The 25,890-nt window shown below is 38.2% G+C and overlaps 1 protein-coding gene and 1 long non-coding RNA gene across 3 annotated transcripts in view; one reads left to right on the forward strand and one right to left on the reverse strand.

Moving 5' to 3' along the window:
• The window catches only part of LOC107155121 (guanylate-binding protein 4-like), a 22,252-nt gene extending 10,711 nt beyond the window's left edge, over nt 1-11,541 (forward strand). For both annotated transcript variants that reach the window (XM_015500917.2, XM_048814497.1), the window contains 8 exons: nt 2,043-2,152; nt 2,346-2,542; nt 3,806-4,051; nt 4,923-5,203; nt 6,434-6,646; nt 9,141-9,243; nt 9,569-9,762; nt 10,557-11,541. In XM_015500917.2, coding sequence (XP_015356403.1) covers nt 2,043-2,152; nt 2,346-2,542; nt 3,806-4,051; nt 4,923-5,203; nt 6,434-6,646; nt 9,141-9,243; nt 9,569-9,762; nt 10,557-10,733 — 1,521 coding nt within the window. In that variant the 3' untranslated portion in view covers nt 10,734-11,541. The remainder of the gene's footprint in view (nt 1-2,042; nt 2,153-2,345; nt 2,543-3,805; nt 4,052-4,922; nt 5,204-6,433; nt 6,647-9,140; nt 9,244-9,568; nt 9,763-10,556) is intronic.
• A 1,405-nt stretch (nt 11,542-12,946) lies between these two features.
• LOC125620132 overlaps nt 12,947-25,890 on the reverse strand; it is a 27,408-nt gene continuing 14,464 nt past the window's right edge. The window contains exons 5-6 of the long non-coding RNA XR_007351715.1: nt 18,466-18,583; nt 12,947-12,981 (exon numbers count right to left, since the gene is read on the reverse strand). This is a non-coding gene — a long non-coding RNA (uncharacterized LOC125620132). The remainder of the gene's footprint in view (nt 12,982-18,465; nt 18,584-25,890) is intronic.

The following is a 25,890-nucleotide window of genomic DNA, read 5'->3' on the forward strand; positions in this document are numbered from 1 at the left end:
GCAGGCGGCGGCTGTGCTCCTCCTCCAATTGGGGTGATCTTTCAACTAGGCCGGCGGGCCGTTGGGCCCCTTCTCCGGGACACACGGTCTGTCTATCTTGTGGACGGCAGCTGGGCCCTTCCTCCAATTGGGGTGATGTGTCTACCACGCCGGTGGGCCGCTGGGCCTGTTCTGCCAGTTGGTCGCAGGTCTGCCTACCTTACAGCGCGGGTGGCGGCTCTACTCTAGATCTTTTATTTTTAATATTGAGATGTACAATTTAATTTAATAAATACACATTAAATAGCTGAAGTCTAGGGCTCTGTGCTAAGTACTACAAATATATCACTCAATAAGGTAAAGACTTTGAGCCTGGTTATAGAGACAAGAAATATGAAATGAGATCAGTAGGAAAAAAGAGATGCAAAAAGTGGGATCCAGCTATGAGAGTTATGAGGTTTATGGATAGCTTCCTGAAGAAAGCTGTAATGTGTGGGGTCAGTGGGCTTGGTACCTTTAAAGGTAGAGACCATGAAAATAGGCTTTTGGGGAAAGAATCCATTTAAATAATCTTCAGCTTTATCAATAAGATTTTGGTCTCTGAGTTCCGGATATGAAATTTTCTCTGACTAAAAGCATGAGCTAGACTGAACAAAAATTTAGCAAATGATAAAATTTTAGGTAATTCATCTTTACATTATTAGTTGTAATCAGTCTTTTATCATAATTTATATTAGTCTGAATCTTATTGATTTGTAATATGTTTTGGTTTTCATAAAATGCTTTTTTAATATCTAATTGCAGTTTTCAAGAGAACAACACATAAGCTGAAACAAGCAGAATAGATGGCTGATAATAGGACTTGTAACAGGATCTGGATCTATTTCAATGCCTTTAAGTCTTGCTGTTATCTCATTTCAGGCTTCTTTTCACCCTGGCCTGCATACTCACAGCTTCAGTGAAATAAAAGAAACTTGTACTGTAACAAGTGAGACTTGCTGCTGCTGGTCCTTCCACTTGCTGGACCCCTGCATCTCCACAAGTCCCTATTCTATCAGCTCTTTAAACCTCAGCTAATGATTGCTTGCTCTGAACTCCCAGTAATTCACACACATACATGGAACTCCCCACCCCACTAATTATTTTCCTATTTTCTTTCCTTCCCTTCCCTCCCTCCTTTCTTTCTTTCTTTCTTTCTTTCTTTCTTTCTTTCTTTCTTTCTTTCTTTCTTTCTTTCTTTCTTTCTTTCTTGTTTTCTTTCTTTCTTTCTTTCTTTCTTTCTTTCTTTCTTTCTCTCTCTCTTTCTCTCTTTCTCTCTATCTTTCTACTTTGGTTTCCTCTCCTCACAGGTTATCATTTGAGCTGTGTTTATATGTTGTTACATGTATCTTCTTCTTCATGAAGTGATATTCCTATGAGCAGGGACTATCATATGGAAACTTTGTATCTACAAAATCAAATGCAGTGTCTGGTATATTGTCAGATGTTGAAAAAAGGGTTGTTGAAATTAATTGGAAAGTGCTTGCATCCTTAATATAGCCATGATGACAATGAAATTTGTAATGACTAATTGTCCACTTATTATGGGATATCTACTATGTTCTAGGCATTTTATTAACTATTTTATGTGCACTGAGAATGACCTTCATTGGCCTTCATAGCTAAACAAACTATTGTCCTGAGAAGGACCAATATAAATATCAATAGATTTGAATTTAGCATTATCTTAAAATGTTGTTATTTCATCTATATTCATAAATAGTACAGCTAAAAGAAGGAATGAAGCCAGGAGCAGTGGCTCAAGCCTGTTATCCCAGCGGCTCGGGAGGCTGAGACAGGAGGATCAAGGATTCAAAGCCAGCCTCAGCAATAGCAAGACGCTAGGCAACTCAGTGACACCCTGTCTCTAAATAAAATACAAAATAGGACTGGGGATGTGGCTTAGTGGTCAATTACTCCTGAGCTCAATCCCCAGTCTACCCCCACAAAAAAGAAGGTGTGAACAACTCAATGAATGAATGAAGAGTGGACTCCTAAATTCTTTGTTCCCATGTGATTCCTAGGTTGACCCTAAGAATGACTCCTGGATCTTTGCCTTAGCTGTACTTCTCAGCAGCTTATTTGTCTATAACAGCATGGGCAACATTGACCGCATTGCCCTGGAGCAGCTACAGTATCCTTCCGAGAACCAAACAACTATGTTTCATTGACTTTGAAAGAATGGCAACTGAGGCTGTTTTTTCTTTCTTCTAACTTAATTGTCTTGATTGAGTAAATATGGATATAGGGAAAAAGAATGTTTATAAAACTTGTTTCTAATGGAGATGTAAATTGTGATGCTTCTCATTCCTTAGCTAAGATCCCAGCTATGTGACTGAACTAACACAACTAATCAGGGCAAAATCTGACCCCACACCAGATGAAGTAGAGGACTCCTCTGAGTTTGTAAGATTCTTTCCAGACTTTGTGTGGACTGTTCGCGATTTCATGCTGGAGCTGGATTTGGATGGACAACCCATCACAGAAGATGAGTACCTGGAGAATGCCTTGAAGCTGATTAAAGGTATCTGAGGGCAGCCTTGTTGTGGGGAGGTTCAGTAATGAAGTGGGATCAACTAAGCACTGACTTTTACTTCTATATATATGAGACTAAATTGAGGCCCTTGCTAATGGTGATTAATGATTTTGACAGGGGGCATGATTTTCATTTATTATTTCATAAAAATCTTCAGAGGCTAAAATTTAGATTCATTAAGGAAATTTAGGGCTCAATATTAATCCCAATAATTGTAGAACAACCAGTACCATGAAAAATAATGAGGATTACATTCAATGCCACCATTTTAAAGGCTCATATATTCATTACTTATGAAGTATAACTGTTCCTCGTATTTTGAGGAAAAGAGTTTATCAAACTAGAAATGAGTAAGCCCAGAATCACAGGAAATTTAATGACCCAATTTTAGAAATATTTCACTCATTTATCAAAGTAGATAGTTACAGCCTTCGGAGAAAAGATGTTTGTATAATGAATGGTTCAATGAAAAACACACAATGATACATAATTCCAGCGAAATTGTTTAACCTTTCATTTTACCTTCCTGACAAGCTCATGTTATTTATTTAACTCATGTTACTATCATAAATTTATCACATGGAGTATATTTAGCAGAGTAGATAAGTACTAGAACTTATCAATACCTATATTTATTTATTCTTTGGACTAACATTTATTTTGAACAGCTGATTTACGTCTTGGAATCTCTCTGAGACAAAGTCAAGTCCAAAATAACCTCACATCAATAAATACACATCACATTGAAATTTACTTTACTTTGGAGTTTTTTGCTGAAGTAATTTCTAAACATAATTATGATGTGTGGATTTGGGGCTTTGATTTTGAAGGATTTTTCTCTACATTTCTGGGTATCATCTGTCCTCCTCATGTCATTTTTACCAGCAATATCTTGTCCTTATTTCTAGTATTACTTCACTTAAGAGCCCACATCTTATTTATGACTTAGGATGACAATATCAGAAAAGTCTTCTTAACAATTTTTGTGATTAATCAGTCATTTCAAACTTTTAATAAATACTTTGTTTGCTACTACACAAGTGTTAAGGAGACCATTTACAAATTTCTCCATTTGAGATGAGCATCTCCCTTTTCTAACCAAAAATAATTCCTTGACTCTCAGTTCAAAAAACAGATATTCAAGTTTACATAACACTGCTTTGTAGATTGTGAACTACATTTAGACAAAGATCCTTAGAAAAGACCTCAATCTCTTTGCCTGCAGACTTGTCTCCTGTGTTCTTTTTACAGGAAAGAATCCCAATATCCAAAATTCCAATATGTCTAGAGAGTGTATCAGATATTTCTTTCCAAAACGAAAGTGCTTTGTCTTTGACCGGCCTACAAATGACAGAAGCCTGTTGTCCCACATTGATAAAGTTCCACAAAACCAACTGGAAAGTAATTTCCAGGAGCAATTAAAAAAATTCTGTTCCTATGTCTTCACCAATGCAAAGACCAAGACCCTGAGAGGGGGAATCACTGTCACTGGAAATCGTGAGTTTCTGTTGTCCCAAAGCATGTCTCTGGGGGGTTCAGTATGGATGATAACACTGTGATTCTTTTGTGAGTTTGTCAGTAATTCTGTTTGCTTTTGTAAGAAATGTGGAGAATCAGGCTTTCATGCCACACACAGAAATGCATTTTCCTTAAAATTTTCATATCTGAGGACTTGTTGAAGTCTACCACATCTCACAAAATGAGCACCCTAAGGAAGTGTACTCATCAGAAGCTACTGCTAAGGAGAGAAATCTGCAAGTAGATGGAAAGTCCCATAGTATTGAATGTATCCCTGTGAGAATATACAAGATATTTCATGAATTGAAACTAGTCAGAAAAGAATCAGCAGGTCATGAGTCCCAGGCCTGCTCATTGTGTTTTTGAGAAACAAATTTAAACAGCATTGGTTTCAGGAGCATGTGTTCTATGCAATAGTGAAGTCCCCATGTGGAGAAGGTACTATGCCTGCTTCAAAGCTTTATATTGCCTTCTGTAAATTTGTGATGATATTGTTTTTACAAGAATACTTGCATTTTTATTTTAAATCAATACTCAAAAATTATGTAACTTACTTTCTCTAATACTCTTTTTCATTTTATTTGAACAGGAAATTATTTTTCTAGGAAACAGTAAAAACCTCTTGGTTGCAATCAGTAATTGCTAAATGGGGTGAATGTGAGAACTATAAAAGAAGGAGTGTATAGGAAAAGCAGTGTTATTAAATAGTGGTTCATTTACAGAGGAGATGACCAAGGAAGAACAATAAGTGCAGAAGGAAAAGAAGATAATTTTTGTGATTATTCTAAAGGCAATGCTTAAAGTTGTAAAAATGATGGGTAAGACTACCCATGTGTTCCCTGTCAACTAGGGTTGGCGACTCTGTTGGAAACCTACGTAGATGCCATCAACAAAGGAACCATTCCTTGCTTGGAGAATGCAGTGACCACTCTGGCCCAGCGTGAGAACTCAGCAGCCCTGCAGAAGGCAGCCGACCACTACAGTGAGCAGATGGCCCAGCGGGTGCAGTTCCCCACAGACACACTCCAGGAGCTGCTGGAGGTGCACACAGCCTGTGAGAGGGAAGCCATCACAGTCTTCATGGAGCATTCCTTCAAGGATGAAAATCTGGGGTTCCAGAAGAAGCTTATTGTAATTGAATTTGTATTCATATTTTCTTATTCCTCTCCTTCTGGAATGAGACTTAGACTCCATATTTTGGATTCCAGAGTTTGCATCATTCTCATCATAGAAAGAAACTGTTTTATTCATTCATTTATTTTGTTGTGGGCAATGGGGCTCTTCAGGATACAGTGCGCCCTTAATTTAGTATTGCTGCAAAACAAATTATCAAGTGATTAGCAGCTTAACGCAACAAAAATATGTGAGCTCACAGTCAGATCTCTGCTCAGGATGTGTGATTGCTTTGCTCAGTGCATCATCCACAGAAAACAAGGAGTGAAGTGACCTTAGTTCTCCTGTTGGTGCTCTGAGAAAGCCCTCTCCACTTTCAAGCAAGCAAGGGCCCATCAAATCTTTTCTCTAGTCTGATTTCCTCTTATGCCACAGTGAAAGAAAACGGCTTTTGAGAGTTTGTGTGATTAGTTGTTGTCCTATGGAGTACTCTCCATTTTTAAAGTTAACCTGGGATATGTAACATGTTGGAATCTTAGGATTAATTTCCCTCACATTCACAGACCCAGGGACAAGGCACGGTGTGGACACCAAGGGAGAAAACTCCCAGGGACTGCCTAATTCTGCTGACCAGGGGCACCTTCACTGGAATTTTGTCTTTCAGTTAATCTGGAACTGACACAACACTGACAAAAATCTCTTAGGAAGTCCACTGCATTATAATTTACAAAAACCAACAAACAGTCAAAAAATCTATCCCAGTATCCTCACACATTCAAACCCTCACTGACAGAATTTATAAAGGGTTCAAAACTCTGTTTAGAATACACTCAACTCATTACTTGGGGAATTGTTTGCCATGGATATAATTTCAACCACAGAAATCCACATTCCTTCCCAAATTTACTTTTTATTATTGACTATCCTCCTCTTCCTCCTAAAAATTTAGCTTTTTATTAGTGACAATTTGGGTTTTGGTCCCTGTTAACAATATTATAGCTAAACAAACCATCAAGATTATGTCTTCTAAATCCATCATTTTACAGAGCTAGAACTTAACCACAGGGACATTAAGGCCATTTTCAGTTGCACAGAGAATTGCCCAGACGTGAGACTGAAGCATGTCTCCTAACTCCTTTCCATGACTTAGGGCACTCTGAGGCTGTCAGATGGCTTCTTCTGAGAGGGTCCCCACTGGACCTTCCTTCTAACAACTTATTATTTTATTTCCCTACATTACCCTTCCAGGAAACCATAGAGAGAAAAAAGGAAGCTCTTTTGCTACAGAACGAAGAGGCATCAGTTAAATACTGCCAGGGTCTGCTGAAGCAGCTTTCAGAGCCCCTGATGCAAGGCATCTCAAGAGGCGCATTCTCCATTCCTGGAGGCCACAGGCTCTACTTAGAAGCAAAGGAGAAAGTGGAACTTGACTACAAGCTAGTGCCCAGGAAAGGAGTGAAGGTGAGGAGTAAGGAGATAGGAGAGATGGCCAACAGAGTGTAGTCACAGGGTCTGAGTTGCTCCTCCTCAAATTCTTAAGTTTATAGCACTATTTGTGAAACAAAGGCAGAGAATGGCAATATGTTGACATTTATATCATTTTATATTCACTACCCATTAGAAACCCTTCAATAAACTGAAAATAGTTCTTCCCAGAGAGGATTTAGAACTAGAAATTCAGGTGAAACCAACTATTTCTTTTATTTACCCCAAATGGTAGTTTTGTAGGCCAAGTAAGAAGATACAATATGAAGGAAATAACTTTGTTCTCATAAAATGTATCATACTTCAATTGGGTAAAATAATATTCAATAGGACATGGTGAATTAACACTATCTGTTAATGGTAACTGGTGTGTGCTGATAGGTAGTAACATTGAGGATGATGAGCAACAGTTGTTAATAGACATTGAACATTCACTTCCTATATCAGGACAGTTTCAGGTCATTTTCTTGCATTACCAATTTAATTCTCAGAATTATGTAAGCTAGGTACTACTATCTTCCACATTTATGCAGTAAAGAAATGTAGTGTATGAGGATCTAATAAGTGGCTGAAGATCATACAGCCAGCCAGTGACAGAGCTGATACAGTAGCCATTAGAAACTCAGAATTCTTTTCTTTTAGAATCCTCCTTGTTTTCCATGGTGTCTGCACCAATTCACATTCCTACAGCTGTTTTACAAGGTTTTCTTTTCTCCACATCTTCACCAATATCTGTTCTCCTTTGACCTATTGATAATAACCATTCTTACAGATGTGCTGTGATTTCATTGTAGTTTTCATTTTGTGCTTCACCGGTGTTAGTGATGTTGAGCACTTTCATAATTATCTGTTGGACATTCTAATCTGCAAGTAGATGGAAAGTCCCATAGGATTAAATGTTTCCCTTTGAGAATATACAAGATATTTTATGAATTGAAACTAGTCAGGAAAGATTCAGCAGGTCATATGTCTATTCAGGTCCTTTCCCCATTTTTTAATCTAGTTACATGTGGTTTTTATCTGCTGAGTTTTAGGAATTTCTAACACACTTTGAAATTAAACCTTTATCAAATATATGGTTTGCAAATATTTTTTCTCATTCAATACAATGAAGTTTTCATTTTGTTGATAGTTTCTGGGTTGCACAGAAACTTTAGTTTGATACAGTCCCAATTATTTATTTTTGGTTTTATTGCCTATGCCTTTGATTTAAAATCCAAAAGATCATTGAAAAGGCAAATGTTAAAGATTTTTTTCACCTAAGTTTTCATCTAGGAATTTTAGAGTTTTAGGTCTTATGTTTAGACCTTTAATTAATTTTAGTTCATTTACATATAAGGAGTAAGACAGTGGTCCAATTTATTTCCTAGCTCTCTATTCTCTTCCACTGGTCATTGTGTCTGTGTTTATGCCAGTAGCATGCAGTTGTGATTACTAAGTAATACATATATGTATTAATATATTACATTATATGTATTAATATATTACTTAGTAATACATATATTACTAAGTAATACATATATTCTGTCACATATATAACTATATATGTCATATATGTGACAGAATATCATTCAGTCTTTACAATAAAAAAATCCTGCCAATGATGACAACATGGGTTACCCTGAGAACATTGCCCTAAAGGAAATGAGCCAGACACAGAAAAACAAATGCTGTGTAGTTAAAGGTCATTGGTGCTACAAAAACCAACCAAACAAACAAGGGAAAAACACCATCCAGCTCATATTAACATAGAGTAGAGTTAGAGTACAATGGTTATTAGCAGGACCTGAGAGCAGGGAAGAGGAGATATTGGTCAAATACATAAACATACAGCTATAGATGAGTAAGTGCTGCACACCTGATGTACAATTATTACTGGAGTTACAATAGTCTCTTGAGTACCTAGATGTTGCTAAGAGAATAGATGTCGTCATTCTCATGACAGTGGAAAATGTAATTCTGTGAAGCTATTGTAGTCATCATTTAATAATGCAGACATATACAAAAACATCATATTATACATCTTCAATGTCTACAATTTTTACTTATTATTCTCAACCAAGTTGAAAAACAAAACTCAGAGGCAGCCTAGGAAAGCTTTGTGGTATGGGAGGAGGGAGATATAAGTCAAGGAAACTGTAGATGTGATCCTAGTTAAGAAAGAAAAAGTATGTGTACATACCACAATCAATGGAGGGGATATGTGTTTGTAGACGTGCTGACTGGGGCTGCAACCTCGGGTGGCTGGTGGGTAGCATTCATGGGAGAGGAGGCTGCAATACAGAGTTTTCATGTCTTACCAAAGAGCATGGACTTCTGTTGTGTCCAGGAAAGGAAAGGAACAAACAGGATCCTACTACAAAGAATGCAAAATTTAAAGTCAGTTCTGTGATCTATTGAATAATACCTTCCTCATCTGAAGACAGATCTTTGATCCCTAAAGTTTTTTGGTTTCTTCTTGGTTCCCCAGGCAATGGAGGTCCTCCAGAGCTTCCTACAGTCACAGTCTGTCATAGAAAAATCCATTATGCATTCAGATGAAGCCCTCACTAAGGGAGAGAAGGCCATAGCAGGTACAGGGGAGGTCATAGCTCTCAGAGGGTGGGGAGGTTCCTGCACAGACTTTGGCTGGCTGGACAAGAAAACCATCCTGAATCCAGAAGCTCCTTCCTGCTATAGAGCACATGACCTGCTAAATCTGAGAGCAAGAGGGGAGTCCAGCAAAGAGCTCTCCATTACATTTATAAATGTAATCTTTCAGTCATGGCAGTCATGGCTAATGGGAGAATTGAGAGATTTCCCTCTTGCCTTTATGAAATCACCTTGGTGTGCTAACCTAGGAAGCTAGAATGCAAGCCTGTTGTTTTTTTTTTCTCTTCTAAAACCTTTGTGGAGCAGAGGAGCGGGCCAAGAAGGAGGCAGCCGAGAAGGAACAGGAGCTGCTAAGACAGCAGAACAAGGAGCAGCAGGAAAAGATGGAGGCCCAAGAGAGAAGCTTCCGGGAAAATATGAAACAGCTTAAGGAGAAGATGGAGAGAGAAAAGGAGAGCATTCTGAGAGAGCAGGAAAGGGTGCTGAAGCACATGCTGAAGGTGAGTCTCTACAGGGCCTGGCAGGACCTGACAGACAGTGCCTGATTTCTCAGGATGGGATGGGACAAGATGTTAGATACAGACAGCATTCCAAAGGGACACTAAAAGGCAAATGTTTCACTGACACAGACACCTCAAGTGCACCTGGATCCTAATGAAGCCTATAAATCTAGGAGACTACAGCATTTTGTGTATTGATAGACTTTGGAGGGTACAAAATAATAACTCCCAGGGTGGTGGATTACTCTTTGTTGAGATTATATGCTCCAGTTGGGGAGGATTCTGGCACAACTATCCAAGAGACCTGAAACAGATCCTTCTGGTCTGTATGCATCAGATTTGGCCTCTTATAAAATTAGGACAGTGAAATATCAGAAATTGCTACTCTTGCTTCCGTGTCTTCCTGGTTCATCTATGTAAGTAGAGTAAAACAAACCTGTCTCATAACCAGGAGCTTGATGACCAGTGTTCTGTACAAGGGCAGCATTTCCCATGAGTTGTTAGAGGATCACAGCCATGCCACCTTGGTGGATCTGAGAATCAATCAGAATTCAACCTCATTCTCCCCGACACAGCATCCTTTGTGCTGGAATAAAATCCCTCTCCACCTCCAGTGAGTGTGAGGAAATCTCACAAGTGTGTAAGTCTTTTCAGGTCAAAGGTCTGGAAATACCAAAGAATATTCTAAGGAGTACAGAAATAGACACACGTGTTAACTGCTGAACTTCTTAAATCCAGAACTCTGACAGTTAAAAACCAGGGATTCTCAAAAGTGGACTCTTCCTCTTTTATAGGTCCAAAAAGAACTGCTTACTGAGGGATTCAGAGAGAAGTCTGAGGCATTAAATAAAGAGATAAATCAACTAAAAGAAGAGATTAAAAGATTTGAAGAGAACAAATACATGAACATTTTAAAGATCATCTGTGTAGTTGGCATTGGTTTTCTTATAGGAAACCCTTGGTGTGTATGATTAATTAGTAGGTTTAATTTTGAGTGCCATACGCAAGTTTTGGTGAATAACCTAAGGATTCTTGATAGGAAATTAGAAAATGAAGCATCTTTTATTTAACTAGCTACATTTGAAGGTGCTTGAGTAATATCAATTTTATTCAAGAAAAGTTTAAATATAAAAAGCTATTATCAAAGATTATCAGAGCCTACCCCCAAGAGAAACAAACTTTATTGAATTAAAGAAATGAGAAATGATAAGACAATATGAAATAATTTCTAGAAAAGACTTAAGTAAAGCAAAAAGATAAATAGCAATGTGAAGAAAATATTTGCAATTCATATTTTAGTCATGGAAATATCAAAGTTATGATGAGCTCTGTGGGACGTGACTAACAAATGCATTATTTAAGTAAAAGAAACATGAGAAAAATTTTAAATTGCCTAATAAAAAAGTATGCAAAATAAAACTGTAAAATCCATAGTTTTGCCTTTTTAATGGTAGTGAAGAAAAGTTTTAATAATATACATCAAAAATTAAAATGCACATACCTCAGTCTAGCAATTCTACATATAGGAAATTTTCTTATGGATCTCTTCACCGAATTGAAAACTATAATTGTAGTGGTTTACTCATTTCAAGGTCATGATAATTACAAAAAGCTGGAAGCAACTTAAAGTTTCTCTGTGATGTATGCACAAGGTAAATTATAGGACATATTTTCAGAATAATGCTCTATAATCATTTTTAAAAATGGGGGACTTGTTTATGTGAAGGGGAACATCTTTAAGTTGTATTATGAATAAAAGAAAAATGTAGAAAGTGTGAATACTTACTACTATTTAATTTATAAAATAATGAATATGTACAGATGTTATAACATACCTGTGGAAAATACAAAATAAACCAGTACACATGTCACAATAGAAAGGCAGAGGAGAGGAAGATGGCAGAATACAGTAAGTCCTGTTTCTGGCTGCTCTGTGTTGTGAAGTTGGGAGAGCAGATGGGCAGTTCTCTAAGGGGTTTCGCCTAGGTGGAGTACAGCATCTCAGAGAGTGTGGAACGACCCCCTACACAGTGGATTTTTGCGGAATTAACCAGTGCTACGACCACCCACACAGAAATCAGAGCCTCTGGGCCCGAGTAGGTCTCCGAACTTGGGACCCAAAGCCTGCAGTTCTAGTTCGCGCACTGCTCACAAGTGGCTTAGTGGAAGTACCTATAGGCACCTCTGCAGAACTCCAGACTGTGCGCGGCTCCCATGCAGGTCATGCGTTTGCTGCCTGTCTACAGCATAAGGCCATGGACCAGCTCCCACCACCTCACCAGACACACTGGCACTGGGGGCAGACCGACTTGGAAAACCGTCCTGGCCATTTTTGGTGGGCATGGCTATCTCGGATCGCCATTTGAGCAGGTACCCAATTTCCAGTCCCCTCCACCTGCAGCAGTCATAACTCGACACAGTGGCCACCCAACACAAAAACAGCTCTCAGTTGCATAGGAGTGTAGTGTGAACAGGGTGCCATCCACTTTGAATGACCCTGGGGATGAGAGGTCCCACAGTTGGGACCTGATAAGTAAGAGAAGGGGGGAGACGAAGGTCTGGAGCATAACAGAGAGACTAGGATCTGGGAAATCTCTGGGCAAGAGAGGGAGAGGATACCAAGGGCTCAAGTCACATGAGTGGTTGCAGAGAAAGACCTGTGAGGTGCTATTTCCTTGCTGGGACTGGTGGGCAGCACTCCCTGCTTCCAGACACTCCACACCAGGTCCAGTCTTCACACCCTGGTTACCTATATCATCCTGAGGGCAGAGACACCTACTGGATGGGAAGAAAAAGAAATAGGTCTCTAAGAGTGTTTTCTTCTTCTTCTTCTTTCTCTTTTACCCTTCTATCCTCTGGCCCTCACAACCCCAACATATGTGAAACCAAGAACTTTGCATGAAATAGAACTTTGAGGACTAATCACATGAATAATATAATATAGAGGAATTGCATAAGCCTTTTTTTTCTTTTTCTTCTCTCTTTTTTCTTTTTTCCCTTTCTTCTCTTTTTTTTCTCTTCACCCTCCAAATTTTACTGTTTTACATCCTGTATTTTTAAATACATATGTATGTTTGTTTTGTGTACTCTACTGTCTTTCCACATAATTGTCTACCCAAAATTACTTCCTATCTATTCTCCTGCTACTAACCCTCTTCACTAGATTTCTTCTTCACATTTCCTAAGATATATTAACTCTATACCCTCACATCTTTTCCTCTCAGCATATCATCCTATGCCTGACCCACAGTTCATTGTCCACCACCAGAATCTGTAACCTTTTTATGAAACTACTGATTATATTTTAAATAATAAATAAATCCAACATTTCTGGACATTGAGACTAATAAATGTCTTAAGAAAAATAATTTATTCATAGGTGATGTATTGTTGATATAGGGATCTGTTAACATTGTTCTTCCCCACAAAAGAGAGAACTTGGAACCCTACAAGAACACTACAAATCTATAGAGCAAAAACAATTACAAACCAGATTTACAGAGATGGAAAGGAAGACACATGAATGACATAAAAAGATAAGGGAAGAAAGCACCACAAACAAATCAAGACAACACATCATTAGAAGAATTGGCAGCTATAGCAGAAAAAAATTACAGAGAAAAATTTCAGGCTATACATGGGTAAAATGTTTTGGGATCTCAAAGAAGACATAATAGACCAATACAGGCAGTGGGAGATCACTTCAACAATGAGCTACATAAACAAATCCAAGAAGCAAAAGATCACCTCAACAAGGAGGTAGAGATTCTAAAAAAAGAAAAAAGAAATCCTTGAAATGAAAGAAATAATAAGCCAAATTAAAAACTCAAATGAAAGCATACCAACATAGTAGACCTGTTGAAAGATAGGATATCAGACAGCGAAGATCAAATAAATCATCTTGAAAAGAACATAGACCACACAACAAAAATGATAAGAAACCACGAGCAGAACATTCAAGAAATATGGGATAGCATAAAAAAAAAAACAAATTTAAGAGTTATTGGGATAGAGAATGGCATAGAGTTTCAAACCAAAGGAATGAACGATCTACTCAATGAAATAATGTTAGAAAACTTTCCAAACATGAAGAGTGAATTGGAAATCCAAATTCAAGAAGCCTACAGGACATCAAGTGTACAAAATCATAACAGACCCACACTAAGGCACATTATAAGTATTGTAATCCCTGCTGCAAAAACTGGAAGAGATAAAAGAAGTAATACTGCTGTGATTAGTATGGATCATATGAACAGAGGGGTTTGATATTGGAATATAGCAGTGGGTTTTATGTTAATAATTGTAGTAATAAAATTAATCGCTCCTAGAATTGATGATACTCCTGCTAAGTGAAGGAAGAAGATGGTTAATTCTACTGAGGCTCCTGCATGGGCAAGATTTCCAGCTGGTGGGGGATATACTGTTCAACCTGTTCCCACACCTGCTTCAACTATAGAAGAAGCAAGCAAGAGGAGGAAGAAGGTGGGAAGGAGCCAGAAGCTCATGTTATTTATATGGGGAAATGGTATATCAGGGGCTCCGATTATAAGGGGTATTAATCAGTTCCCAAATCCATCAATCATAATTGCCATGACTATAAAGAAAATTATAACAAATGCGTGTGTAGTTACGATAACATGATAGATCTGATCATCGCCTAACAGGGCTCTGGGTTGGCCTAATTCAGCTAAAATTAATAGACTAAGTGCTGTTCCTTCTATTCCAGCTCAAGCGCCAAATAGGAGGTAAAGTGTTCTGATATCTTTGTGATTAGTTGAGAAGAATCAAAGGTTGATGAACATAGGTAGATGGTAAAATGGCCGAGTAAGTATTAGACTATAAATCTAAAGACAGAGATTGAGCCCTCTTTTTACCAAGCCCAGAGGTGAATAATCACATTGAATTGCAAATTCAAAGGAGCAGCTTCAACTCTGCCAGGGCTTCTCCGGCCTTTTTGCTTACCACAGGAGAAGTAGATTGAAGCCAGTTGAATTAGGCATTTAGCTGTTAACTGAAGTTTTATGGGTTTAAATCCTATTAGTCTAAATGGAAAGGGCTTAGCTTAATTAATTGATTTGCATTCAGTTGATGTAGGGTAGAGTCTTGCAGTCCTTAACTCAGGAATTAAGTGTTGGACACTTACTTAGGGCTTCGAAGGCCCTTGGTCTGGGTTAACCTAAATTCCTAGCTCAGAGATGATAGGAGAGGTGTGAGTGGTAGGGAGAGGGTAGAGATAATAATAAAATTTGGTAGAAGGGGAGTTAGTTTTGTATTTTTAAATTGTCACTTTATTTTAGTGTTGTTAAATGATGGAAATAGGGTTAGGGATGTAGAATAAATAAGTCATGTGTAGAAATATAAATTTAGGAGGGCTAGTATTGCTATTAGTATAGAGAAGATAAAATTGTTTGAAATTAGTTCCTTAATAATAATTCATTTGGGGGCAAATCCGGTTAGAGGAAGTAATCCTCCTAGTGATATTAGTATGATTAGAATTGTTGGGGTTAGGAGGGGGAATTTATTTCATAAATTTGATAAGGAGAGGGTAGAAGTTTTTGTTGTAGGGGAGAAGTATAAATATGTTAATGGTAAGTGTAATGTAAATGATTAAGTTAAATATTGTCAAAGTTGGATTATATGTAATAATTGCTATTATTCATCCTATATGTGTGATTGATGAATATGCTAAGATTTTTCATAGTTGAGTTTGGTTGAGTCCTCCTCAGCCTCCTAACATAATAGAAAGGATTCCCATAAGTAATATAAGGGTGGAGTTTATGGAAGATGCAATTTGATATGCATGGAGATTGGGGCAATTTTTTGTCATGTTAGTAGGATTAGTCCTGATTTAAGTGCAATTCCTTGAGTGACCTCTGGTACTCAAAGGTGAAATGGGGCAAGTCTCATTTTTATTGAGAGTGCTATTGTGAATATAAATGATGAGATTTGATTGCATGAATTGGATAGGGTCCATTGGCCTAAGTTTGTAAAATTAATAACTGTGCCTATTATTAAGATTATTGATGCGGTGGCTTGAATTAGGAAATATTTGCATGCAGCTTCTGTGGATTGGGGATACCTTTTATCCATTAGAATGGGAATAATTGCCAGCATACTTATTTCTAAGCCTACTCAAATAAGTAGTCAGTGGGAGCTGAATAGTGTAATTATTGTTCCAGAAAATAAGGTGAGGTAGATTGTCAAGGAGGTTAGGGGATTAATTAGTACAGGAAGGATATAAACCAACATTTTCGGGGTATGGGCCCGATAGCTTATTTAGCTGACCTTACTTTTTAGGACACAGTGTAAAGGTAGCATGAAGAATTTTGAATTCTTAGGATTAGGTTCAAGTCCTATGGTTCTAAAAATAAGAGGATTTAAACCTCTATTATTTACTCAATCAAAGTAACTCTTTTATCAAATGTATTTCGTAGATTAGGGTTGGTACACATGCAGTGATAATGGGAAGGGAGATATGTCATATGCATAGGACCAGAGTGAGGGGTAGGAAGCTTTTTCATAAAAGATGCATAATTTGATCATAGCAAAATCGTGGATAGGATGCTCAAATTAATAGAAGTTAAAATGATGGTTTTTAGGGTGAAACTGAGTGTAAAACTTTCAGGAAGGGAAGGGTTGAGTAATGCCCCTATAAAGAAGGTTGCTGTTAGGGCATTTATTATAATAATATTTGTGTATTCAGCTATAAAAAATAAGGTGAAAGGGCATATTCGACATTGAAGCCTGATACAAGTTCTGATTCTCCTTCTGTTAAGTCAAACGGAGTTCGGTTGGTCTCTGCTAGTGTTGAGATGAATCACATTATTGCTAGGGGTCATGTCGTAGTAGTAGTCATGTGAACTGTTGAGTAGTAATAAGGGTAGATAGAGTAAATGAGCCATTTATTAGTAATACAGAGAGGAGAATAATGGCTAGTGTTACTTCATATGAGATTGTTTGTGCTATGACTCATAATGCTCCGATTAGAGTTGGAGGCTCAGCCTGCCCACAGGGTTGCATATATAGCTAGGATTGAGGTAGTGAGAATAAATAGTATGCCTATATTTATGTTGATCAGGGGTTGGGGTATGGGTAGGGGGATTCACATGGTAAATGCCATGGTTAGGGCTAGGGTAGGAGCAACAATAAATAGTATAATTAATGATGTCAAAGGTTTTATAGGCTCTTTAATGAATAGTTTTATTGCATCAGCAAATGGTTGGAGTAAGCTGATGGGCCCGACGACATTGGAGCCTTTACAGAGTTGTATGTAGCCTAGTATTTTTTGTTAAATAAGGGTTAGGAAAGCTATGGCTACTAGGATTGGGATAATTAGGAGGAGGAGGTTTACTAGAAACATTAATGTTAAGAAGAGGAATTGAACCTCTGGTATAAAGTTTTAAGACTTACGCAATGACGGGGCTCTGTCATCTTAAAAGCCCTGGTCTAGGGCAGGGTATTTATAATAGTTTATTAGATTTAGATTATTTAATCTATTTATCTAAGGCATAAGTGTTTAATTGGCCTCATTTCTCTTGTCCTTTCGTACTGGGAGAAATACAGTAATAGATAGAAACCGACCTAGATTTCTCGGGTCTGAACTCAGATCACATAGGATTTTAATCATTGAACAAAGGAACCATTAATAGCGGTTACACTATTTGGATGTCCTGATCCAACATCAAGGTCGTAAACCCTAAACTGTTGATATGAACTCTTGAGTAGGATTGCACTGTTATCCCTAGGGTAACTTGTTCTATTGATCAATAGTTTGGGTCAACTGATGAGTCGTAATTTGGACATGTTATGTCTAGATGATTATCATTCGGAGGCTTATTTGTACTCCGAGGTCACCCCAACCAAAAATTTTAGTCTGTTAACAATAATTTTGACCCCGTAGGTGAAGTTAAGGCTGTTAGACCATTAAATTTAAGCTCCATAGGGTCTTCTCATCTTATTAGAATATTCCTGCCTCTTCATGGGAAGGTCAATTTCACTGATTAAAAGTAAGAGACAGTTAAACCCTTGTCAAGCCATTCATACTAGTCCCTATTTAAAGAACAAGTGATTATGCTACCTTTGTATGGGTTAAACATGTGTCACTGGGCAGGCAGTTCCTCTAATACTGATTATGCTAAAGGTGATGTTTTTGGTAAACAGGCGGGGTTAATGTTTGCCGAGTTCCTTTTACTTTTTTTAATCTTTCCCTTAAGTGCATACCAGTGTTGGTTTAACAATGTTATTAATAATGGTTTTATGATTTATTTAATATTATGAATTTGTTAATTACATCAGTAAATTATTCGGTCTGATATAAACTTATGCAGGGAGAACTATCTTCTTGTTACTCATTTTAACATAATTTCTTCTATAAGAAAAATAGATTAGTCCAGTGTTGGTTTAGGAGGTTATTGAGAGTTAGGTATTAAGTTTTGATGATTAGGTTAAGTTTGAATGCTTTTTCAATTGAAGACTGCTTTTAGGCCAACTATGGAAATTAGCAAATTTACTCTCTAAGGTTTTTCCTTGATTCTAAAGAGCTGTCCCTGTTTAGATTAACATTTAAAATTACATTTGGCTTGCTTGTGCTTCAGGTAAATTTAAAGTAGATCTAAAATTCTAATCTGGACAACCAACTATCACCAGGCTGCCTAGGCTTTTCACCTCTACTTATAAGTCATTCCCCTGTTTTGCAACATAGACAGATGAGCTCTTATTAGCTGCTCATAAGTAGCTCATCTGGTTTCGGGGTGCTTGGCTTAAATTCTTCTTGTCAAGGGTTTTCTGGTTAAATCATTATGCAAAAGGTAAAAGTTTTAGTCTTTGAAAAAAAATTTTATAGTGTAAAAAAGCATCTTTCCCTTATGGTGCTTTCCCTATAGCTCCTGGTAATAATTTCTATCTCCTCTACTTTTATTTAAGATAAATGTTTTATTTATTAAAATGAATCATATTTTAGTGGGAAGGGGTTGTGGGCTAGCATTAGTTCAAAATGTTCATAGTGGGTGAAATCTCCCGGGTGTAGGCCGGGTGCTTTAGTGAATAAGCTACATTTTGTTTATTCCAAACACACTTTCCAGTATGTCTACCTTGTTATGACTTATCTCTTCTCATACAGTCTAATCAAGTGGATTATGTATCAGGTTTTGTGTAATTGTATTTGAAGAGGGTGACGGGTGGTGTGTGCATACTTTATTGCTAAGCTCTCTATTCTTAACTTACTACTAAATCCGACTTGGGCTTTTAAGTTTCATAAAAGCTGTCCTGAAGATTTGTTCTAAGAAGTGGAAAATGTAGCCCATTACTTTCCACCTTATAGGCTACACCTTGACCTAACATATTAATGTAAAATTCTCTTGCTTACTATAAGAACTTGTTAGGGTTTGCTGAAGATGGCAGTATATAGGCTGATAAATGCTAAAGGTGGTGAGGTATATCAGGGTTTATCGATTATAGAACAGGCTCCTCTAGAGGGATGTAAAGCACTGCCAAGTCCTTTGAGTTTTAGGCCATTGCTAATAGTACTCTGGTGAACATTCTTGTTTGTTGAATGTTTATGTTTAGGGCTAAGCATAGTTGGATATCTAATCCCAGTTTGGATCTTAGCTATTGTGAATTACGAGAAAGCATGTTTGGTGATAACCTTGAACTCTATGCTATAGTCCATCCATTTGGTCACCAAATCACCATTTCATCCTTTATTTTTTGCAAACAAATAATATGCTCATTCCCTCACCAAGTAAGATAACCTAAAATCCCACCCAGGCACTGCATTAAATTCAAAATACAGGATTCCCAGGTAATGCACAGGATTCTCCATCTGTTCGTAATATCTCTCCATATTATCCTGTGGCCCAATAATTCTCAACCAGAGGTGGTTTTTGTGGAATGTCTGGAAACGTTTTGACTGACACAATTGAAGGAGTGAGGTGGATACTATTGGCAACTAGTGTGCAGAGGCCAGGAAGGCTGCTGAACATTATAAAATACATAGGACAGCCCCACAAAAAGAACTTTCCAGTCCAATATATCAGTAGTGCTGAGGGTGAGAAACTCTACTGCAACCCATGAACTGATATCTTTTCCAAACTGCACCCAGTATGTAACAATGCAGCAAATTTACTGCAGTCAACATGTCCAGGTAGGAAAGCAGGGGAAAGAAGACACTGGACTATGCAAAGATGAGATTCTGCTAGGAGGCACTGTGATGGACCTGAACAGGAAGTTCCTCCACTACATCCTGGTACCACTCTCAGTGGGGAACCCCCTTGTCCTTGGTCCCCTGTGGTCACTGGCTCTGTGTTCTGGAAGTTCTTCCTCTAAGCCTGTATTTGAAATAGGTATTGAGAAGCATGACTTCTGTAGAGAGAGTACAGCTTTTAAAATAAGCTCTTGAGTGATTTTCTTAGCAGTACAATTTCTCAAACACTGAAAAGACTTTTGATCCATTTGCTTCCCTGACAGTTCCATAAGCCAGTAAACATGAAAGTTTCCTAGAGATAATTCTCGATCCTATTTCTTTGCTTCTTCATTCCTATGCCTCTTTTCCTCTGAATTTGAGGGACTACTTGGAGACCTCCAATGTGAGGCCACACCCTAAATCTAATTTTTGCTGCATGACTGAAATTTTATCGACCTTTGTTGCTCAAACGCCTTTTCAGGTTTATTTCCTATTCTTTGAAGTATAGAACAGTCAGTTTTTTCAACCCCTCAAGGCTCCAAAGTTCTGAACTCTCTATATTCTGTTTTACATCATGTTTGGAAACCTTTTAATTATTCTAGGAGCTCATCTTATTTTTCCAATATCTTGTTAAATACAGCCAGTGAATATAGCCTACCAGCATTTCATTTTCCAACCTCTTCTAGAGCTATGGGATTTAGAGGCATCTTATTGTCCTTTCAATTTACTGCAGGCAATTCTTACCAAATGTCTTGTACTATGGTTTCAACATCCAAAATTTGTACTGAAACTGAATCCATATGGGACAGTAAGAGAAAGAACCTTTAGGAGGTGTTTAGAGCTCTTCCCCCATGAATGGATTACCTCATTTGTGTGATTGATAGATTAACACATTAATAGGATAATGGATTGAGAGTGGGTTTGCTACAAAAGGCAGTTCTCATGGTCCCGGTCTCCTGCCTTGTGATGCCTTGCACCACTTTGGGACTCTGCCAGCAAGAAGGCCATCACCAGATGCAGCCCTTTGACCTTGAAGCAGAACTACAAGCCAAAATAAACCACTCTTCATTGTAACCTATCCAAATTGTGGTGTTATGTTTTTAATAGGAGAAAAGATACCAAGACATTTTGCCATGGATTTCCATTTTCCAGTCTCTGGTAAGTTTTCTTGCTGTCTACTGCCTGACAAGTTTGAGATTTTTAAAATAGCATCCTGCTTCTGTAACAATTTTTGTATGAAGACAATGCTAGTTGTTGTGGCACATATACCTTCAAAGGGTCACAATAAATTTTTGTTTCTTGCTCACTTAACAATTCAGCGTAAGCATTTCCTGGCCAAAGGCGATTGGGTAAGGGGAGTAACTCTTTGATTCATAATCACCTAGGGATCCAGGCTGGTAGAGGCTCTGTCATCCAATATATGATATCCAGTGTTTCTCTTGATGGCAAAAATCTGACCAGAAGATGCCAGAAATGAAGAGGATCACGTAAGGGCAGTCTCTATGGACCAGGCCTCAATTGGTATCATCACTTCTGTTCACAATGCACATTCATTTAAATGAGATTTAAATAAAAGAGGAGTGTGCATCTTCTAGGAAGTGTTCTTGAAAGGAGGGAGCATACTTTTCTTCCTACCATCTTCTTGCTGACTGAAACTGAGAAATGGTGGCTGGTGCAAAAGCAGCTATCATCAACCATCTGGTCAAAACCACACATTAAAGATGATGGCATAACAGTGCATGAGTTCCTGAGGGTCAAGGAGCTCGCATGGCAGAGCTCCAGGCTGTTTACCCCCTGTCTTTAAGGAAACAATGAGCTCCTGTCATATTTAAGCCACTGCAGTTTTAAGTTTTATTTGCAGTTGAATCTAACTTAACTTACAAGGTATTCTCTAATTGTTTGGTATGGCTATTTTCTCTTCTGCCCACCTCCACTCCTTTGTATTGATGACTTCTGCTATTTCCTTCTCATAGTCTAGAGTGCTTTCAGAACTCTCAAATCTTTAGCAAGGAGTAGTTTTAGCACTTATTTTACATCTCTATTATTTCACCTGAGAGATAAAAACTTAGGATTTGTCCATAAACTCAGATTATTTCAAGAAATATTTTTTGACATCCACTAATGTCACGTCCCAGACTGGATACAAAACATACAAAGATAATTAGCAAAACCACCCCTGCCTTTGAAGAACTTGCATTATGGGTACATTACTGGTACCCTTTCCAACTTCCACTCCACCCTCCTGTTTGAAGAAGTTGAAAAGCTAAAAAATGACATTTCTCAGAATCCCTTCCCACTTAAGTTCTAGGTACAAATAAGGTCTGCCAAAGAGATATACTTAGAAAAAAATGTACAAGTAAATGAAGGTTACCTTCCTGCATTTGCAGGTTACTTGTGAGGAGTGATGACATGTATGTGACATTCATGCTCCCCTTGTGGTCTTCATGTTGTGAGAGTCAGTGCTGACAGCAGCAATAGCAGTGTCTAATCCTAGGTACATTCTAGTCAGAATAAGCCAGGCTTATTATGTGGCTCAGTGGTAGAGCACTCCTCTAGCACTTGCAAGGCCCTGGGTTCAATTCTCAGCACAACATAAAAATAAATAAATAAATAAATAATTAAATTAATTAATTAATTAAAGGTACTGTGTTTAATTACAATTAAAAATTCAAAATAAATTTAAAAAAATGATTCCCCAAATCTCAGTGGCCTAATGCAGTAAAAGTTTCTTTCTCACACCAAAATGTTTACTGCAGATGTGGACAGTTGCTCTCCATGTTCTTAGAATCTAGGATGCTTCAACTTTGTACCTACTATGTTACCCCAGGGTTTCTTCCATGACTTTTGTGGCAGGGAAGAGACAGTCTAGAGAATGCTCACAAGCTTGTGATGGTGTCATTCTGGAAGTGACACATTACTTCCTCTCAGATATAATTGGCTAGAATTAGTCACATGGTCCTATCTACATGTGGACCTAGAAATGTAAGCTTCCATATTTGGAAGTAAAGGAGTCACACAAAAGGAAGCAAGAATGTGAAGAGAGAGCCTACAGAATGGGGGGGAAATCTTTATTACCTGCACCTCAGATAGAGCAGTAGTCTCCAGGATATGTAAAGAACTCAAAAAACTTAACACCAGCTGGGGTGTGGTGCTGCATGCCTATAATCCCAGCAGCTTGGGAGGCTGAGACAGGAGAATTGTGAGTTCAAAGCCAGCCTCAGCAACTGTGAGGCACTTAGCAACTCAGTGAGACCCTGTCTCTAAATAAAAAAAACAAAATACAGGTGGGGATGTGGCTCAGTGGTCGAGTTCCCTGAGTTCAATCCCAGTACCAAAAAAAAACAAAAAACAAACAAACAAAAAAACCTAACACCAAAAACCAAATAAATAACCCAATCAATGAATGGGCAAAGAAATTGAATGTACACATCACAGAAGAAACACAATTGGTTAATAAATATATGAAAAAATGTTCAACATCTCTAGCAATTAGAGAAATGCAAATTAAAACTACACTGAGATTTCATCTCACTCCAGTCAGAATGCCAATTATCAAGAATACAAATAACAGTAATGTGGTGAAAATGTGGGGGAAAAGGTACACTCATACATTGCTGATGGGACTGCAAATTGGTGCAAGTACTAAGGAAAGCAATAAGGGATTCCTCAGAAAACTTGGAATGAAACCACCATTTGACCCAGTTATCCCACTCCTTGGCACATTCCCAGGAGACTTAAAATCAGCAGACTATAGTGACAACAGCCACATCAATGTTTATAACAGCTCAATTCACACTAGCTAAACTATGGAACCAAACTATGTGCCTTTCAAAAGATGAATGGATAAAGAAAATGAGGTATACATAATAATGGACTATTACTCAGCCATAAAGAAGAATGAAGTTATGGCATTTGCCAGTAAATGCATGGAACTGTAGACAATCATGCTAAGTGAAACAAGTCAATCCCCCCCAAATCAAAGGCCAAGTGTTCTGATATGCAGATGCTAACACACAATAAGGAGGGGGGTGAAGGGAAAAAAAGAGAAGTTCATTGGATTAGACAAAGGGGAATGAAAGGAAGGGAGGGACAATGAGAATAGGAAAGACAGTAAAATGAATTGGATATCACTCTCCTATGTTCATATATGAATATACAACCAGTGTAACACCACATCATATACAACCACAAGAATGGGAAGTTATACTCCATGCATGTATGATACGTCAAAATACACTCTACAGTCAAGTATAACTGAAAAGAACAAATAAAAATTTTTAAAAAGGAAGTGAAATAGGACCAGACTAGTAATGTTCATCTTAACTGATGTAACTTTGGACTTACTGGTCTGGGTATTTCTACTCCTCCATCCCTTCCAAGGACCTCAGAAGCACTAAAATGCCAGATGAAATTCCTTTGTGTTTTGAAATATCTAGAGTGGTTGTGGATTCCTACAGTAAATGCTGGATGAATCGGGTGTGTGCTGGTAGCTTTATGTCATTTTACTACTACCTGTCCTTATCATCTCTGCCTCCTAAGGCTGTCCTGTATGAACTGCATATTCCAGGCTCCTTTACCTTCTGGCTTTGGTTGGGGCAGATCATGGGAGACTCCAGCAGGAGATGAGAAAACAGGAGTTGAGACAGATCAGATATTTATCTCTGCCTCCTTTCAACTCCCCACAAAACTGTGAGTTTTTGATCCTGCCCCCAACTCTGTAGGGTCCTTTTGTGATAGTAGGAGCAAAAGGGACTCCATTTTGTTTTATGACTTCATCCTGTAAAACAACCATGCCAAGTAAAAGAGTCATGACTGGGGCAAGATGTTCTTTTCCTTTTGCTATAGAAACCTTTAAGAACATGGAACTACCTAATGGGGCATTGTTTCTGTAACTAGGGTAATGGGGCTCTGTTTCTGTAACTGGGGTGACTGGGCTAACTGTGATTGGTTAGGCTTCCCTCCGCTTGACTGCACTGTCTCGCTTCTGTAACCTGGCTTGCTTGCATTAGCTAGACCCCCTGAACATCCCTTTTGCGGTTTTCAGGCTTATAAGGAGTGCTCTTGCAATTTTTCAGGGCTGATCAGGGGAACAGCTTTATGTTCTGGTCAGCCGCCACCGGTGTGCTTCAATAAAGGCTTGATTCGATTATACGTGAGTGGTCTGGAAGTCAGTTTATGAAACCCTGGGACAAAGCTTTAACTATAACACTTTCATTAAACTTCCCCCATCTAAACGTTTTGAGTATGATGTCTGTTTTGACCCTGACCCATAGTAGGTGTTTAATAAGCAAAGTTTTTCGACTATATGTATAAAAAAGAATAACAGACCATCTCTCATCTTCCAGTTTTACTACAGCTGGAGGTCTTTCTAAGATGCTCTTCTTCTGCCTTAAAACATCAGTGGCTCCCATCTCTACCCATCGCCACAGCCCCACTATAAACTGCAGCCAGACAGAAGTAATTTCAGTTCACTCTGAAATGTGTTCTCTTCCTCTGAGCCTCTGCACATGCAGAGTAGGCTGGAAACTGCTTCCCACCCCGACTCTCATCAAAAAGTCACTTACCCTCAGAAGCTTCCCTGAGATGGTAGAATACTCTCCCTCTGCAGTCTTTATGTACCATTATACAGAGAGTATTCACTGTTACTTTGTGCTAGGACTGCCTACTTACCTGTGTCCTCCAAGACTGTAAGATCTAGAACAAGGAATGAGTCCTAGGACAGGAAATGAGTCTTTCCCTCTCTCTGTGTGTCTCTGTCTCTCTTTCTGTCTCTCATTGATCTGTTGCTTTTCTGTTTTCTTCCATTCATTTGTAAGCCCCTGTGTATCTTATTCATTTGTATGTAGATCCCAGCATAATAGCCTGGCACACAGTAGGTCTTAGTAACTACAAATGTTGAATGATTAAAACTCTCTCTTGGCTTCCAGATCATCTCTCTTTCTTGATTT

The sequence above is a fragment of the Marmota marmota genome, unplaced genomic scaffold (assembly GCF_001458135.2).
Source record: "Marmota marmota marmota unplaced genomic scaffold, marMar, whole genome shotgun sequence".
Lineage (NCBI taxonomy): Eukaryota > Metazoa > Chordata > Mammalia > Rodentia > Sciuridae > Marmota > Marmota marmota.